General features: G+C 45.5%; 1 protein-coding gene across 2 annotated transcripts in view; it reads right to left on the reverse strand.

Annotated features, from left to right (window-relative positions):
* KIAA1614 (KIAA1614 ortholog) overlaps positions 1–16768 on the reverse strand; it is a 52628-nt gene extending 35860 nt beyond the window's left edge. Inside the window, exons 1-3 of one of the 2 annotated variants that reach the window (XM_072648480.1) lie at positions 16667–16768; positions 7147–8120; positions 6176–6239 (exon numbers count right to left, since the gene is read on the reverse strand). In XM_072648480.1, coding sequence (XP_072504581.1) covers positions 6176–6239; positions 7147–8095 — 1013 coding nt within the window. In that variant the 5' untranslated portion in view covers positions 8096–8120; positions 16667–16768. Of the gene's footprint in view, positions 1–6175; positions 6240–7146; positions 8121–11490; positions 12364–16666 lie in introns of those variants that run through there. The other variant, XM_072648479.1, reaches the window with a different exon arrangement.
* Between the last annotated feature and the right edge of the window lie 1916 nt (positions 16769–18684).

The raw sequence follows: 18684 nt of genomic DNA on the forward strand, positions 1-18684 counted from the left end.
GACACAACTACAACAACCCAACAACAAAAATGCTGTTTACTGAGGCGAGTCCGATTGTCCTTCCACACCGTGCCACCACCGCACTTTCCCCGCTTCATCTCCTTCCCCAGTCAGGAGCCATCCCACAACCCATCCAGGTGAGTCAGGTGGAAGAAAGACCTGCCATCATCAGGATGCCTTCCCCTCTTCCTGCTCCATTGTTCACATGGCTTCGATGCCTTCCAGTGAATGCTAAGATCTTTCAGGTGTAACCATCTCTGGCTCCTGGTGCTGTTGTCTGATCTACTTTCCTAATCTATGGACACCCGGTGTTTGTTCTCAGTCCCATTACTCTACTGCAGGCCTTCCATCTGCCTTACAGATGAACTTAACTTGTATGTCATGTCCCTCCAATTAGAGCCCAAGATCCTTGAGGGTAGGAATGGTTTCAATTTTTCTATTTACATATTCAGTGCTTGGCACATAGTAGGTGTTTAATAAATGCTCTTTCATTTGGTTATCCAAGAAACTTCAATGGTTCTGGTGACTACCACGGCAAACCTGAATTCTCTGACTTCAACATCTTCTGGGATGTGCCTCTTTCCTTGCTTTCCAGCCTTGTCTCCCATCATTCCCCAGAACAGATCCTCTGCTCTGGTCAGTCCATCTCTCCGTGCCGCCCCACAAACATAACACATCTCTGCTTCAGGGCCTTCGGTTGATGCTGTTCACGCTCTTGACTTTTTTGACGATCCTATCAGTTCTCCTCCCGTATCCTGTAAGGGCCAGCTCCAGGCCCTCCTCCTCCAGGAAGCTTTTTCTGACTACTCCAGCCCCTAATTATATTTGGTCCTGTAATCTTCATACTAATGTTTGCTATATTTCCGTTATTTTAAGAGTCTTAAAATTGGAAGCAATGGTTGGTTCTGAAGCAAAGCAGGTCTGGAGTAGTCCAAGAAGGAAGTATAAACAAATAGCTCATCAGAAAAGTAAAGGAGAGAAGGAAAGAAGGAAAGGAATTAAGCAAAGAGAGAAGGGAAGGAAGGGAGGAGAAAAGGAAGGTAGGATGGGACAAAGGAAAGAAAGAGGAAGGGAAGGAAGTAAAGAAAGAAAAAAAATGGTCACATGAAGCCAAAGCAACCTATGGCAACCACCTTCAGAGATGACATATTCTCCTGGTTCTCTACCCACCTCTCTAATCATTCCTTCTGTCTCCTTCACTGGTTTCTCATCCTCCACCCAACCTTTTAATTACGGTTTTCCACAAGGATCTGTCATCAGCTTCTTTGCCCTGTACACTCTCTCCCTTGACAAGTTCATTCACTCCCATGACTTCAGTCACCACCTTTCTGCAGATGATTTCCAAACAGACATCTCCACATCTCACCCCACTTCAAATACAATCTGGATGACTGCTGGCTGAGTGTGGACAGCTAGGTAGTTCAGTGGATAAAGGACTAGGTTTGGAATCAGGAAGATTCATCTTCATGAGTTCAAATCTGGCCTCAGACACTTCCTATCTGTGTGACCCTGGGCAAGTCACTTCACCTTATTTGCCTCAGTTTCTCATCTGTAAAATGGGCAGGAGAAGGAAATGACAAACCACTTTAGCATCTTTGCCAAGAAAACCCCACATGGGGTCACGGAGAGTCCAATAGGACTGAAATGACTCCACAACAGTCTGATGAGTATGAAGCTAAAGAGCTCACTGTCCAGGTATGGGCTGGACTCCAGGCATTCTCTCTGACTCTCCTCCTAGGCCTGGAATGCTCTTCCCCCTCCTTTCTACCTCCTGCTTCTCTGGCTTCTGTCAAGTCCCAACTACAATCCCACCTTCTACAGGAAAGTCTTTCCCAGCCCCTTCTAATTTTAGTGCCTTCCCTCTGTTGATTATCTCCAATTTATCTTGTTTGTATGTGATCAACTGCATGTCATCTCCCTAGTAGACTGTGAACTACCTGAGAGCAGGGACTGGTCTATGCCTTTCTTCACAGCTTGGCCTGGTACACAGTAGGCACTTTAAAAAGCTTAGTGACTTCACTTGACTTGTACCAGAAGGTCTATAAGGTCACTTCCAACAGTAAGAGATGCTGATTCTAGTACAACCCTCTCATTTTCACAGATTCCCCCCCAGCACGTCCCATCCCCCAAACTGCTTATTTTACCCCCTCAAATTGGTCTTCCCCTTGCCATCATTATTTCCAAGCCGCTGGCTTATCTTTCACTCTTTCTTTGCCCTTCATTCAAACATCCAATCAGTTACCAAATCCTATCAATCTTACCTCATTCACATCTCCCCATCTCTCCTCTCCTCCTTATTCCCACTTTACTGCCACTAGTACAGCCCCTCACTAACATGAATCCAGACATCCTCCCCCTCCCCCTCCACTCGTTGTCTCCCCCACCCCAGTCCATACTTCCTATCCCTGCCACAATGATATTCCTCAGACATAGATCGTGTCACGTTATTCTTCTGCTCAGAAATCTTTGCTAAGCCTAGGATATTGGGATAGAGAACCTGCTCCATGTTTCTAAAAAGCATCTGAGGAAAGATCAAGTTTCCAGTTGAATGAATGGGAGGGAGTGTCCTGGACAATGGGAATCAGTGATGTCAACCTCAGTCCTCAGCAGAAACCATAAGATGCTGATGAGGGGTGAGATCACTGCACAGCTGTAAAACTGGAAGCAGCTCCCAGATGTCTTTTCTGATTTCTAATCTGAGTGCCTGGATCACTGCATGGACAGGTATGGTACCTGCCATCCTGCAGGGGGTGGCTATGACTGCTGCATTGGCACCCCTCCAGGTGGACCATACCTGGGCTGACATGCTACTCTGGGACCCACATACTAGCCTCTACACCCCTGCCCCTGCCCCACAGGGATGTCAGTCCAGGCCTGCACAGCTGTTAGCCACTCATTTGCTGAGATGTCTCAGTAAACAGATCTGGCAGCTCAGACCCCGGAGAGATTTTCTGTCGAGGCCAGGGTAGCTCTGAGGTGTCTAGCATGGAACTGCTCTTAAATTTACCATGGCAAACACGTCAGTTCTGGAACTGACTTACCCTGGGGCTAAGGATGACCTAGTTTAGAAACGACTACTTTTGAACTGGAAACTATTCCTGGGTTCAGACTCAGCCTTCCTCTTCACCACCCAGGGTACTACATGCTTGGACTGAAGCCCCACTCTGGGGAGGGGGCAGGGAGAGCTTGAGACACCTTTCTATTTTTCTGGGCAATTAGCTCAAACTACCCATCGTGCACTTGATAAATGTGTATTTAGATCCTCCTACATGCAGGCCCTGTGCTAAGTGTTGTTGATGAGAAGGGATGCACTCTTCTGGTAACCAGGGCCTGAACCCTCTGGGAGTCTTTGATATCAGTCACAGGACCATAGACTTAGATGTGAGAGGAGACTTAGAGGACCTTCAGCCTCTCCACCTGATGGAGAAGAGAACTGATACCCAAAGAGACTAGCCCAAGGTCACATAGGTCATGTCAGATGCAGGATCTGAACCCAGATCCAAGCATCCTAAAAGTGAGCTTTCTTTCCACTGTTCCACAATTCCTTACTGGGCAGCAGGAAGTTTGGTGGCTGTGGAAGCTATGGGAAAACCAGAGTTCAAATCTGGTCTCAGATGCTTACTAGCTATGTGATCTTGGGCAAATCATTTAACCTCTGCCTCAGTTTCCTCAACTGTAAAATGGGGATAGCAATAGCACCTGCTTCCCAGCATTGTTGTGAGGATCAAATGACATATTTTTAAAGCAATTAGCCCAGTGCTTGGTACACAGTAGGAGTGTAACAAATGCCTATTTCCCTCCTTCCTTCTTTTCTACGGTCATTAGGAGGTCAAATGACCACTTTCCCAAAATCAGTGTTTCTTGCTTCACCAAAATATCCTAACTCTGATAGAAGTGGAGTAGCCCAGAACAGAGACTGCTGGACCTGAGACGTAGGCCTTGGGGAGGTTCACTGCACTTATCTCAGTGTCTGAAATAGGATAAGTGCTTAACAAATACTTGATGATTCATTGATCATTTGACCAAATAACTAGAACAAAAAAATAATTATTAATGGACCGATGTCTTCCTGAAGGGGGTGTCTGCCAACGTGCCCCAGGGATGTGTCCTGGACTATGTCCTTTTCAGAATTTTTAGCAAAGACTTTCTGTCTTTTTCACAAGAGGCTATTTACACAGTTAAGTATTTAAATGTTGAACTAAATCAAATGAAGGAACAGATAGCATACATATGAAATGTATTAACATGAAACTGAAAGAGATAATAGGAAAACCAGAATTGGGGTCTCAAAAGATCTCTCTAGATCTCTCTACTTGTTGTCCAAAAAACCAATTTCACAAGTACGGGATGGGGAAGACGTGGCTAAACGTCATTTCCTGTGAAAAATATTTTGGGGTTTTAATGGAATGCAGTTCAATATGAGTCAATGGCATGTTCTGGAAGCCAATAGACATGTGTAAGAGTAACTACATTAACAGAGGGAGGGTGTAATCTCATTGTACTCCCACCTAGTGAGACCACAGGTGAAGCACTTTGGTCTGTTATGGGCATCTCAGAAAATACATTCATTTGCTGGAATGTGTCTCGAGAATATTGACAAGCCTAGAAACCGTGCTACATGAAAATTGATGGAAGCAGGACTATTTAACAGAGAGAAGGGAAGGCTTGCTGGAGACATGACAAGAGAGCTGTCTTCCTGTATGTGGTGAACTGTCAAAATGAAGATGGAGAAAACTTTTTGCTTGGCTCTAGAGGGCAGATTTCAGCTTGATTTCAAGAAATTATTCCTAATGATCAGAGATGCCCAAAACTGGAATGGGATGACTTACAACGTAATGAGCTCTCCTATAGAGAACTTCAGGTCTTCAAGTAGAGGCTGGGGGATTACTTTGGGATATTAAAGAGGATATTCTTGCTCAGAAATGAATTTAACTAGATAACTTCTGAAGTGCTTCCAATTCTGAGACTCTATGAAATCCTAGGCCAGAGAGATAACTGAATTGTTAAGTCACATAGCTTTATAAATGGAAAAACCAAGATGAGAACCTAGGACTGCTGAGTCTTATTATTTTACATTGGTATTTGTCTTGTAGATGGGGAAATGGATACCTACAGAAGTTAAATGGTTAGCTCAAAACTATATATATTCATAAAAGAGGTTATTTAGTGCTAAGTCCTGACTGAGAATCCTGGTCACGGGCATGCTGGAGTCAAGTTCCAACCCCTTTCTGAGAGACAATTGCTAAATTTTTAGTATGAACATTTACCCATTACATGCCACAGATCAGGGTTTGAGTTATTTTGCTTATTGTCTAGTCTTAAGAAAGTGATGGAGAAAATCTTAATAATGAAGATTAAACTTAAAAGTGTGTCCTGCAGTACCAGCAGCACGTTGTATACAGTGACAGCAACATGGTGCAGTGAACAACTGTGAGTGACTTAGCTATTCTCAGCAATACAATGATCCAAGATCCAAAGGACTGATGATGAAAAATGCTGTCTGCCTCCAGAGAAAGAACTGATAGTGTCTAAATACAGACTGAAGCATACCTTTCCTTCCTCCCTTTCGTCTTTCCTTCCTTCTCTCCTTTCCTCCTTTCCTCCCTCATTTCTTTCTTTCCTTTCTTTTTCTTTCTTTCTTCCTACTTTCTTTCCTTTTCTTGTTTTCTCTCACAAAATGACTAACATGGAAATGTTTTACATGATCGCACATGTATAACTTATATCAGACTGCTTAGCCTCTCAAGGAAGATGAAGAGGAGGAAGGGATAGAATTTGGAACTACAAACTTAAAAAAAGCGTTAAAAATTGTTTTCACGTGTAATTGGGGGAAAAGAAAAAAAAATTTAAAACATATTGGCTTTTGGAGAGCTAATTGTTAAATATTTACCAGCATGCTTCCTGGCTTGTTCCCAAGTAAGCACCCCCTTTGCCTGACTAGCATTCCTCCAAAGTATAATTAGGCATGATCCCAGGCACCCAAGAGTAACTTACTCTTTTTGGTACTTTCAGAAGGTAGTGATCAGCAGAGGTAGAAATTCTGCTCTGTGGTCTGGAATCAAAGGATTTTGGCCAACCACCAAACCAGCGTCCACTGTGATATGAGTTGGGGTGGGGATAGGGGTGAGGAGTAGGGAGCTAAGGACAAAAGAAAGAATGAGTTCTGAACTCTTACCTGCACCCATCAGAGTCCTGCAGGGATACTCCTGAGTCCCAATCTGGGTCTCCTCCTGGCAGCTCTAGGACCCAAAACAAAGAAACAGATTGGGGCAAAACAACAAAATCCAGGAGCCGACGGTCCCCTGGTCACTAATCTGCATGGAACACATGGCACATTCCCTTCTGTGTCCTTACATCTTTCCAGCTAAATTCTCCTCACTGCTACCAGTGAGACAAGCTAGGAGCAGCCTCAGTTGCCACTTGGTGGACGGAACAAAAATGATGCTCTCCAAAACAATTACCTCCCTACAGAGAACGCCAACAGGCTGCACTCCCACACTGCTCAGCCTGAGAAAGAGATTGCTTAGGGCAGAGAGTCAGCACTAATGACACTGGGACAAAAGTCCATTTTTATAGAGTTGTACTGTGATATTTTCTTAAGGATCTCAAAGACAATTGACTTTCAGAGAAGATGGGACTTGCAGGAATGGGAAAGGGAGGAAGGAGAGGTAAGGAGGGCTTGCCCTCCTTCCCCTGTGCCTAAGCTACCAGGGAAGCAACACTATGCAACTGGAAACAACAGGGGCTCCCCAAACTTTTTATGGAACAGAGCTGCTTTCTATTTACCCAATACACCAAAATTGATGAAGTCTTAGCATGGGCTGCAGATTTCCACCAACTGCCACATTTTCACAATAGGGAAAGGGCCATGGCAGTGCTTAGGAGGGGAGCCTGGGGTCAGCTCTGCTGCTCCCCATTCATCAACCAGGTCAGGCCTTTTAGTTGTATGGCCTGTTTTGCAGAGGACAGCAGGACTTCAGCAAATGGTGATGCTGGGGAACTGATGGATATTTGGGGAGAAAATTCATCCCCAAAAGATGGTAGGAAGAGAATACAGATGAATGGATTTGTCATAGCCTCCCTGCTCCTCTTTTCTATATAGAAGGACTGATCCCAGAACAGGCCTTGCACCGTTACTGGACTCACCTGGGGCGGTTCCATCCTGGGCTCTGGCTGGGTGTCTGACTTGGTGGAGTTGAGAACAGCTGTGTTCAGACAGGCTTTTCTTCTCTTGCAGAAGAAGGCGGTTCCTCTCCACCCGGTCAGCCAAGGACAAGGCGTGGTTGCCGTTCCTCAAACAATCCCAGCTGCCTGCTCTCCACAGCTGTCCTTGTAGGGTGATCTCACAAAGGGGATCTTTTTGCTCTAAGGCCAGGGACGCCTCATCTAGGTCTTCCACTTGGATCTGATGTTTTGTAAGGGCTCCCGATTTCATGTTCTCCAGGGAAAGCATTTGAACCAAATCTCTGCAACGCCCTGGGATCTCTGGCGTGTTCTGAGAAGTGGCCTGAATTGGACTTTCCTGGAAATAACTGGCCTCTTGCAAGAGACCTGAGTCAGGAGGTCTCCATACCTCTTCTGGGAGCCTCTGGCTTCCCTCCCCTAAACTGAGCTGATCTGGAGACTGGGTGCTGTTGTGACTTACAGTGGGGATGTGCACTGGCCCATGCTCCAGGTCATCACTGCCATTCAGCAATCTATCTGTCAGGTAAGTTCGCATCTGAGCCTGGGGAGCCACCATACTGTCCTGAGAAGAAGCACCCTCAGTCACCAGCATGGCCATACCTGGCCTGCCCCGTCGGCTCTTGGCCTTCTTCAGGGAGGGTCGCTCTTGGGGGACAGGGCCAGCACTTCCAGCCTGTTTCCCAGCCAACATCCTCTTCTCCTTTAGGGCTCTTACTTTACACTCCAGCACAGAGGGGCCCTGGGGCTGGCCTGCCCACAGGCTAACAGGTTCAGAGGGCATTGCACTAGGTCCTCTGGCTTCCTGGGGCAGAAGTGGGGATCTGTGAGGTTTCTGGCCACCCTGTTCCTTTGTGCCTTTTCCAGACCTCCTCTTCTCCACAGGTGAGACTGCTTCCATGGAGCTGATCATTCTGTTCCCAAGCCTGGAGGAAAAGCTGTAGAGAGAGCAAGAAAAACCCAAGCAGCATTAATCTTCTGAAGTTCACACCTTACCCATAGCCAGCCACAGGTTCACAGTTTTTCCATGGAAATGCCCTGGGCAAATCCCTTAACCTCTGTTTGCCTCGATTTCCTCAACTATAAAATGGGAATAAGAACAGCATCTACCTCTCAGGACTGTTCTGAGGATAAAACAAGATAATATTTGTGAAGTACTTAGCAGAGTGCCTGGCACATAGCAGGCATGCAGCAAATATTTCCTTCCTTCATATGAGCCTTGCTTAGCTATATTCCTGTATACTGAAGGATGATCTCAAAGTGTCACACACAAGAAATTTTCTAGGTAATGTATGGGGAAAACACTTCAAAAAAAGGATAAACAAATTATTGCTTTTTTCCACTCCTACCTTGGGTGTGTGTGTATGGGGGGCAGTATAGTATTCCCTAAAACTAGGACAACAAAGTCTTCTACTATCTGCTTCACAGGATAGTTGTGAGGACATCAGTTGGTAAATCTTAAAGTGTTACAGAAATACCATTATTTATATGACAATAACTATTATTGAGCTTGAATTCCCTAGAGTCCTGAGACCTTTTTCAAATGAACCACTAGTGAAGAGGAATTATGGCATAGAAGAAACCATAAACTCATTTATATATCGCCTTAAAGTATGCAAATTACTCTTCTCATGAAACTCCTTTGAGGGAAGAAACAAAATTATTACAGTTCCTATTTTGCCGATGGAAAATCATCTGGATAGGTTAAGTGACTTTCTGGTAAATGTCGAAATCAGAATTAAAACCCAGGTTTCCTGATTCTATGTCTGGGACACTAGCCCATATCCCATACTACTTTTTTTTTTCAATTAACAATCATTTATTTTCTCTCCATCCCACCTAGCCTCTCCCCACTTTGGAAAAAAAAGAACAAAACCCTTTTAATAAATGTGTATAGGCAAACAAAATAAATTCCCACATTGGCCATCTCCAAAAACTGTGTGTCTTATTCTGCACTTTGAGTCTATCACCTCTCTGCCAGGAGGTGGGTCACATCATTCATCATTAGTCCTCTGGATTCATTGTATTGATCAGATTCTTAAGTCTCCGAGTTGTTTGTTTTTATAAAGATATTTACTAGAATATAAATTGTGGTCCTGGTTCTGTTTCCTTTCACTCTGCATCAGTTCATACAAGTCTTCCTAGGTTTCTCTGAAACCATTCCCTTCATCATTTCTTTTGGCACAATATTATCCTATTACACTGCATTCACATCATCTTCCAGTGATGGAAAGAGTCCTGGATTTAGAGGACCTGCCCTAATCTTTCCCACTGAGGCTTACAACATGTATGATCTTATCCCTCCGAGCCTCCTTGTACTCATCTGTAAACTGAGGGTTTGAGATCGATGCTCTCTAAGAACCTTCCTTCCTGCCTCAAAATCTTATAATCCTATATTTAGCTGCCCCTCCCTTTTCTGTACATGGTCAGGTAATTTTTGGAGACCAAAGCATAGAATTTGATAATTGTGCCTATTTAAACTTTGTCTCGTTAGGCTTGGTCCATTGTTCTAGTCCACTGAGATCTTTCTGGATCCTGATTCTACTGTTTAACATTAAATATCCCTCCCACTTGCATCATTTGCCATTTGAGAAGCAGGCCATCTATATTTTCATACAAGTCACTGACAGAAATGTTGAGCAGAACAAGGCTGAGGGCACAGACATTAAGGGCACAGTGGGTACAATAGCTGGTAAGTTGAGGACTAAGGACATTGGTGGATATATTGAAAGCACAGTGAGGAAACAACTGTGTCCATTGAGGGCTCAATGAAGGCACAGATCATTATGCTGAGGACATAAGCCAGGGGCCTCGAGGGAAGGGGCTTTATTTTTTCCTTTGTATCCCAAGCACTTAGCATAGTGCCTGGCACATAGTAGGGGCTTGTTGACTAGAGACCTCCCTCCAGGTGGACAGCAATCCCTGAATTCTACTTTTTGGATCCTGTCCTTCAATCACTTCCAATCTATCTAACTCTTTGGATCCAAGAATCCTTAATCTTATTAATGTCTCCAAACCCTTTGGCAGTCCATCTGGCCCCTTCTCAGAATCATGTTTTTAAATGCATAAAATAAAATACATAGGATTTCAAAGGAAACCAATTGTATTGAAATAAGGATGTATTTTTTTCCCCATTGAATTCCACAGAGCCCTTGAAATCTCTGGATCCTTGATAAGAACCTCGCCTCTAGCCCCTAAGTCTCCCTCTTATACACTAATAAGAAAAGCACATGCTGCATGGTGCTCTAAGTTCCACTCAGCAATTTATGTATAGAGCTCCTCCGACCCTCACAACAACCCTGTGAGGTTGGGACCAAAGCTACCATCACACCCATTCCTCAGCTCCAGAGAGCAATAATGCTTTGCATGTCATGAGTTAATAAACAATAAAGCCAAGATTTGAACTGGGGTCTCCCAACTCCACATCCTCTGTTTTCTCCACTGTTGAAAGATTAGATTTTTTTTAAAAAAGAACTTCCTGATATTGGAATCATCGGGAATCATTGGAATCAAGGAAGGAAGGGAGGGAGGAAGGATGGAAAGAAGAAAGGAAAGAAGGGAGGGAGGAGGGAAAGAGGAAGGGAGGGAGGGAAGTAGGGAGGCAGGAAAGGAAGAAACAAAAGTTCCTACTCTGTGCCAGACACTGTGCTAAGGGCTTCATAACTTTTACCTCATTTGATCCTCACAACACCCCAGAGAGGTAAGTGCTATAGTTATCCCCATTTTACAGTTGGGGAAACTGAGGCAGACAATGATTAAGTGACTTTCTCTATGGCATGGTCTTCTTCAGCAACGAAGGATGAACCCAACGACAGCAATCACAGAAGAGCAAGTCGACTTGCCCAGGGTCAGACAGCTAGCAAGTGTCGGAGGCTGCATTTAAACTCAAGTCATCAGGAAATGGGCTAGAAGCTCCATCTCCAGAGATCTTGAAGGATGAGACAGACTCTATTTGTATGGTTTACGCAAAGCCCAGCATAGAATTGTCAGTTTCTATAAACAAAGTACTGTATTTGTTAATATATATAATATATATATATGTGTGTGTGTGTGTGTATGTGAGTGTGTGTGTGTGTGAAATAAAATTAAGCCAGGCTGTAAGAGCATCGGGCCTTGAGCAAATTTAAGACCCTTTAATCCCCACAGGCTGCATTATCACCCCAGCCTCCAGAGAAACCCAGTGTAGGACGGGGCTCCCCACTTACACTTGCCTCCAAGGCTCAGTTCCCAACACTCCCTCCATCCAACCCCATGACAAAAGGTAGAACTCTTCCCCCCACCCGACCATGGACCTACTTCAGTACTCACTGAGAGTTGCAGATCTCTTCTTCAAAGGAGTGGTGGAGGAGGAGACCTCTCGTCTCCCTTGTGAATCTACAAGGGTTAAGGACCTGGAATTCCAGGCCTCAAATGTGTTTGGGAGCAGAGTCCCAAAGTCCCCTGAATCCTCTCCCCACAAGGCTGGGCCCTGCAGGCCTGCCCCCAGTTTCACTCAGGGAGCCTGGAGAAGGGGAGGGAGGGGAGAGCCATGGTGGAGGGCACCGCTCAGCCCCTCTCTGGACAAGTTCCAGTTGGTCAGTTTTAGCCTGGGTTTCCAGCAGCAGCAGCAGCAGCATGAGGAGGTTACTCTGGCCCAGCTGGGAAGGGGAGGAGGGTGGTCAGGGCCGTGGGGAAGGCGCTGGCAGAGAAGGAAATGCCATCCCCTGGTAGTTCATGGTTCCGTCATTAGGGAAGTGGCCAAGACCCCAATCTTTTCATGCTGCATTTCCAGCCATGGGGGAGGGGAGATGTCAAGGAGGAGAAAAGCTTAGAAGAGGGGAAAGAGGTGAGGAAAGAGGAGAGAAGAAAAAGCATGGGTGAAGGGAGAAAAAAGGGAGGGTGAGGACAGGGGGGCTGAAGGGGCAGGGGCAGGGAACCTACGAAATCGTGCCTCCCGGGGTCACCTTCAGGAAGTCCCCCTCTCCTCCCTCCCCAGCTGGGGCTCAGCTGAACCTCCCCGGCCACCTCTGTCTGCTGCGGCCTCCAAAGCCAAGAGGCTGTGCCCCGGCCGGCCCCAGGCCCCAGAAACTTGGGCAGAGAAACGGCGAAGGGGGTTGGGACAGTGGGAGGGGCGGGGGAGAGAAAACTAGGAAAGGGCCCAAAGTTTGGGAAGGCTGGAGCTGCTGCTGCTGCTGGCTTCCGCACTCTGACTTGGCCTGGCCTCCCTCCCTTCCTCCTCCCCCTCTCCCTCCTTTCCCCACTCCCCCTCTCTCTTTCTCTCCCTCCTTCTCCTTCTCCTTCTCCTCCCTTTCCCTTCCTCCCTCCCTCCCCCTTCTCTTCCTCCTCCTTCTCTCTTCCCCCTCCCCCTCCCTCTCTTCCCCTGCCCCCTCTCCTTCTCCACCCCCTCCAGGGACCATCATTTGCTTTCACGCTTTGCACAGCTGGGTCCGAGTGCTCCCCAGAAGTAAATGGAGAGTCACCGCAGTCCATACACACACACACACACACACACACACACACACACACACACACACACACACACACACCAGAGCATCCATCCAAAAACAGACCCCTCCCAGCAGGAACAGCTGACTATAAAAGGAAAGACACATGTTTGGAGGGACCTGGGGGGTCACTATGGTTACCAAATCCTAACCTTCATCGTTCCCCACCCCCATTCCAAACCTCCTCCTCCTCCTCCCTCATTCACCCTAGGGCAGAGTGAGAGCCTGCCGAGACCCGGAGATGTCCAGGGCCCAGAACCCCTGGGCTCCCCTGGAGCACACGCTAAGCACCCCCACCCCCACCCGCGGGTGCTGAGGGGTGGCCGAGGAGGCTTCCTGGTGCTGCCCTGTCACCGGGCTCACAGAGCCTTCGAGGGCACTTTCAAGGGAGGAAGGAGACCGTGTCCTTCCCAGCCGTGGCTGAGGAGTGCCCTTTGTTCAGGGCTCCCTTCCTCTCCCTTCTCTGCCGTGACCTCTCCCACTGCCATGGACTATACTTGTCCATGTGCAGGACTTGGAGCTGAAGGGAGATCCTTTGGGTCACTGCTCTAGTCTCCTCTTCAGGCTCCCCCAGGTGAAAGGATGGGGGCCTGGCCAGTGACCAGAGCTTGTAAGGGGCAGTGGGGATGGAAGCCAGCTCCAAGTCCAGCCCAAGGGTTTCCCCCAATATGCCACTGGCCTCTGAAGTTACTGAAGACCCACGAGGTCAGGGCAGTGCTCTCCTGAGCTGCCGAGGGGCTGGATTTTGGGACTCCCCAGGACCCCACCATGGGATAACCAGACAATGGATTGTTCCTAGATCATACTCAGACCCAGAGCTAAAAATAAACTTTACCTACTTCTGGCGATGAAAACACAGTGAGCAGCTTGTCCTGAGGAACGCGCCCAGCCTCCTGAGTGGGGATTATTCACTTGTGGTCAAGGCCCTGGGCTAAGGGAGAGCAGGCTGACGGGGCTGGCATCCTAAATAACAGCTATGTACGTAGCACTTTCCTCCTACAAGAACTTGAGAAGAACTTGGTGGGCTTGGAGCTAGGAGACCAGGATTCAAAGTCCACCTTTGAGATATGAGAGCTTTGTAATCCCAGTCTTGGTTTCCTCATCTATAAAATGGGGTAATAATACTGGCATTCCCTAACTTACAGAGTGAGAGAATAATCGATTCTATAAATTGACTACATCATATATGATTCATCACGTTATATGCGATCATTTATTATTAATTTGTTATATCATATATGATGTATCACATATGTTGATAACTGATTATATCATGCATGATATATCACATGGGTTAACAGATTGTTATCCATTGATCATATCATATATATCAATGTCATATGTGATCATTATTAGCAATTGATCTTGTTATATGTGAGATTTGATGATTATCAATTGATCATATCACATGTGATATAGCAATATTATATGTGATAAGTGATTATTATCCATTGATCATATCATATAATGTATCATTTCATATCTGATAATTGATTATTATCCATTGATGACATAATGTGAGAACTGATTATCAACAGATATTGATCAATTATTATCAATTGATTTATCAATATCATATGTGATAATTTTCAATGGCTCATATATGACATATCAATGTCATCTGTTACAATAATTGATCATTACAATTATATCATATATGATATATATGTCATATGTGATAATAATTATTATAAAATTATTTCCATAATCATTTCGGAAATGTGTACCTTTGGAAAAATCATTTGACCCCAAAGTATGCAACAATATAATAGCTCACATTTCTATCATTCACTTAAAGTACTGTTGGGGGATGCCAAGAGCTCACACCGTATGGGGGAAAGGCTAGGGAGACACCACAAGAGCAGAGTTAAGTAAATAACAAAATATGTGCAACTCAAATAAAAAATAATTTTCAGTGAGGAGGAGAGCTAATGATTCAGAGGGGGTAGGAAATGCCTTCTGGAGGTTGTGAGGCTGGAGCTGAGTCTCGAAGTAATGAAAGAAGTATATAAATAGTGCTAAAACATGAGGAATGATGGGCCCTCTTTGCCATACAATGAAAATAGCCTTGACTGCCTCTAGAACCAGAAGGCCTGGATTCAATTCCAGTTTTGTTTCTGAGGCTTATGACCTGTGTGACCTTGGGCAAGGCACCTAGACTCCATGGGCCTCAGTTTCCACATTTGTAAAAAGAGAGTTGGACCAGATGTCTTCTAGATCTGTCATTCCCTGATCCTTCATGAGTATTATTCTGGAAATCTCTCTTTCCTGACTTTTCTTGGATATAGTGTAAGCTTGAGGACAGACTGTTTTTCTTTCTCTTTGAATGCCTGTTGCCTAGCCCATAGTAGGCACTTAATACATGCTTGTTTATTGATTGATTTACTGAAAGAACGGTAACTTCCATAAGCCCCATATTTGTTGAACACAGAGCTCTACCACTCACTTCAATAGGTATTTCACCCTCATACAGACATGTGGTGCAGAAATACCATTAAAATGGCGCCTCATCCTGGTTGTAAACTAACTCTCATGTTGGGTTTACTTCTCGGGGTCCCAGTTTCCTATCAAATAAGGGGGTTGGAGTAGAAGTTCTAAAATCCCCTAACTTCACTATGTTCATAGTATATGTAACTCAGTGACATTGCCTTTCCTGGCCTCCATCCCTGCTCTGTGTTCTCTCCCCTATAGAGTAAGCTCCTTCAGAGCAGGGACTAGAGCAATATGTTTTTACATTCCTAGAACAGCTTCTGGCAGGGTTGATGCTTAATAAGCAATATTTCACTCACCTCAATTTCCAAATAAATCCTTTCCCCTCTGCCCTACACAGAGATTTTGTCCTTCAGTCGTTTCAGCTGTATGCAACTCTTGGTGACCACATTTGGGGTTTTCTCGGCAAAGAGTGATTTGCCATTTCCTGTTCCAGTTCATTTTACAGATGAGAAAACTGAGGCAAAATGGGGTTAAGTGATTTGCCCAGGTTCACACAGCTAGTAAGATTTTAACTCAGGAAGATGAGTCCTCTGACTTCAGGCCCAGCACTCTATCCACTGCACTGCCTAGCTGTCTACCCTGCAAAAGAATCATCCCTTAAAACAAAGAATAAAAAAGACCAAAACGAAAGGGGCGGGGGAGGGGGGTGGGGGAGAGAAACCCAGTTCAGCAAAACTAACCAAGCTATCAGCCCTGTATGGCATTATATGCAACGTTCCATGAATTGAGTTCCATTGAGTTCTTCCAGATTTGAGGTGGAGGTTTCTCAGAAAGACTCATTCTTCTCTCGTTTTGTTCCTGGAACACTTTAGGCCTCGGATCACAGCGACGAAGTGTCATGCTTGTCCCACCAAGGGCCATTAAGAGAAGCTGCGGACTCTTTCACCTCTCTTTACTCTCAGACATACTTTCTTTCCACTGCCCATCTTAGTCTCTTTTTTTCCTTAGGAAACCCCCAAAGAGCCTCCCTGGGACACTCATGCAGAACTGAATCATCTCTCTCTTCTACTATTATGTTTTCCTAACTTTATTACAAGGCAGCTGAAGGCAGGGACTGGGTCTCAAGACTTTGAAAGGCACCTTGGTAGAGTGGAAGGCTTTTGTCCTTGCTCTACCTCTTATATATTGTAAGAATATGGACCAGTCACATCACTTCCCTTTGGCTCAGTTTTCTCAACCATAAAATGAGGGATTATTATGATATGTGAGTTATCTACCCCACCACCGTGTTGTAAGTACCAATTCAGTGCATTTGACGGATGCAGAATAGTTTATAACTTTCAAATGAGCTGTGCATGTCAGCCAATTCTATTGTATAAAGTATTGTTATTTTATTGCTGTTTATTTCCCTCAAAGTGCTTATCTTTATAGTTTTCGTGGAAGGAAGGAAGGAAGGAAGGAATTCAATTCAGTTCCATTTAGTTCAACAAGTACTTATTGTCCATTTTATGTAGGTGCAAAGAGCACAGACAACACAATAGTGCCCATCCTCCCTCACTGCTCTGTACCTGAGTGAAGGGTGGAGTGGATGAGAGCTGAAGAGAAGAGATATCTTCGTCTTCTGAATTCCAGCTTTGAAAGAGAAGATGTGCCATTTTTCAGGTTCCTTCTGAGAAAAAAGACCAGGAAAAAGCCAACATGAGAGGAGCCTGCTCCATCATGTCCCTGTCCCCAGCTTACTACAGTAGAGACTTCAGGGAATTTCTCCTGGGATGAGACCTAGGACCCTCTCTCGGCTGAGCTGAGTCACCTCACTTTCAAAGGGAGAGTTCCTTGTCTCTGTATTGTCCAGTATATATTCTCCTGTTTATCCTTTCTCTCGTTTCTGTTTGAAATCTGTTTAGATAAATGGATTTATTTGCTGTTTGCTGAGTGTGTTCATTGTATATCTGGGGGATGTCAAGACCTGGATATATAGTTTGAGGCCCAGTTTCACCATTCTGCAGTAGCAATCAGAAGCCTGGATTGAACCTAAAAATTACTCCCCCTAGATTAACAATACTTAGGGGAGCAGATAGATGTAATTCTTTTGGGGACCTCTTCTCTCCGAGGTGAGCAGAGGGGCCAGCTTTGGGCCCCAAACTCCTGCTTCCTCTCCTGGCAAAACTCATTGGATTAAGGTGGGGGAGAGACTCCAGAGAAAGTTGTTCTTGCCTCCCTTTGAGCCACATGTAGACAGATCCACGTGGACACACATGGCCTATGGTGGGTAACACAGCCCCCACACCCACACCCTGGGGGCAGGGGTGGAATACAAAGTAATTTCCAGTGATAGGATTCAAGTAACGGGCAGGGGAGGTGATGGGGTGGGAGAGGGAGGGGAATCAGAATAGGCTTCTTATAGGAGATAGTACTAAGTTTTGAAGGAAGCTAGGGATTTTATGAGGTGGAGGTAAGGAAGGAGGGAATGCCAGGCATGGAGCCTGTACAAAAGCATAGCAACAGGAAAGAGAATGTTGTGTGTATGGGAGGGAGAAGGCAAGGCGTGGCAAACAGGCCAATGTGGATGGAACATAGGGTGTGTGAGGGAATGTTCAATAAACCTGGAAACTAGGCTAGAGTCAGTCTCTAGAGGACTTTAAAAGTCAAATAGAGGAGTTTGCATTTTGTCCAGAGGCAAGAGTGAGCCACTGAGGCTTCCTGAGCAAGGGAGTGACATGGACTGGAGAGAGAGAGGGAGGATGGAAAGGAGGAAAGGAGGAAGGGAGGAGGGAAAGAAGGAAGGAAGGAAAGGAGGAAGGTAGAAGATGAGGAGAAGGGAGGGAAGGAAATGAGGGAGGGAGGGAAGAGAAAGGTGGAAGAAACTGAATACTTCTTCAAAGCAGAGATCCTCCCTGATGGTCAGGTATCTGCACACTAGTGATGAAAGACTGTGTGAGAGAGGGGCTAGGAGAAACGAGAAGCCAGGGCTATTTGGAAATTCACAATACATTTCCTGCCAGATCTCTCTCTGTCTCTCTCTCTCTCTGTCTCTTTCTCTCTCTCCCTCCTCCCCCCCTTCACACACACACACACACACACACACACACACACACACACACACACACACACACACACACCCACCACCACCACCACACTTAGCTTTTACAGAGGAATATTTTCTGAAAAAATATTAAGACCTAGCAAAAACAGGTGTTACAAAGCATTACCTACCAACACATGGGGTATACCTCTTGGTATACCTCCAGACTGCATCCTGCAGATATTTGAGCCCCGGCAAGGGGCATTCCATTAAACACAAAGGTTCCTAAATGCAGATCTCCTTGCCCTCTCCCACCTAACACTCCCTTTCCCTCTATTTTCTCCTCCCAGGCATTTTCCATTCCAGGGATTAAGATTTGCCCCATCTTCTATGGAAGACTTAAGGGGGAAACTACAATAACAACCAGCAAAGGGGAGGCAGAAAGGAGAGATTTTGATCTGCAGAAATTCAGGATCTTTCCAAATATCAAAGGAATTAAGAATTACCCTTTAGGATAACGTTCCCTGTGGGGCTAATAATGACATCCTATTCTTTCCCTGCCAA

Source organism: Notamacropus eugenii, chromosome 2 (assembly GCF_028372415.1).
Source record: "Notamacropus eugenii isolate mMacEug1 chromosome 2, mMacEug1.pri_v2, whole genome shotgun sequence".
Lineage (NCBI taxonomy): Eukaryota > Metazoa > Chordata > Mammalia > Diprotodontia > Macropodidae > Notamacropus > Notamacropus eugenii.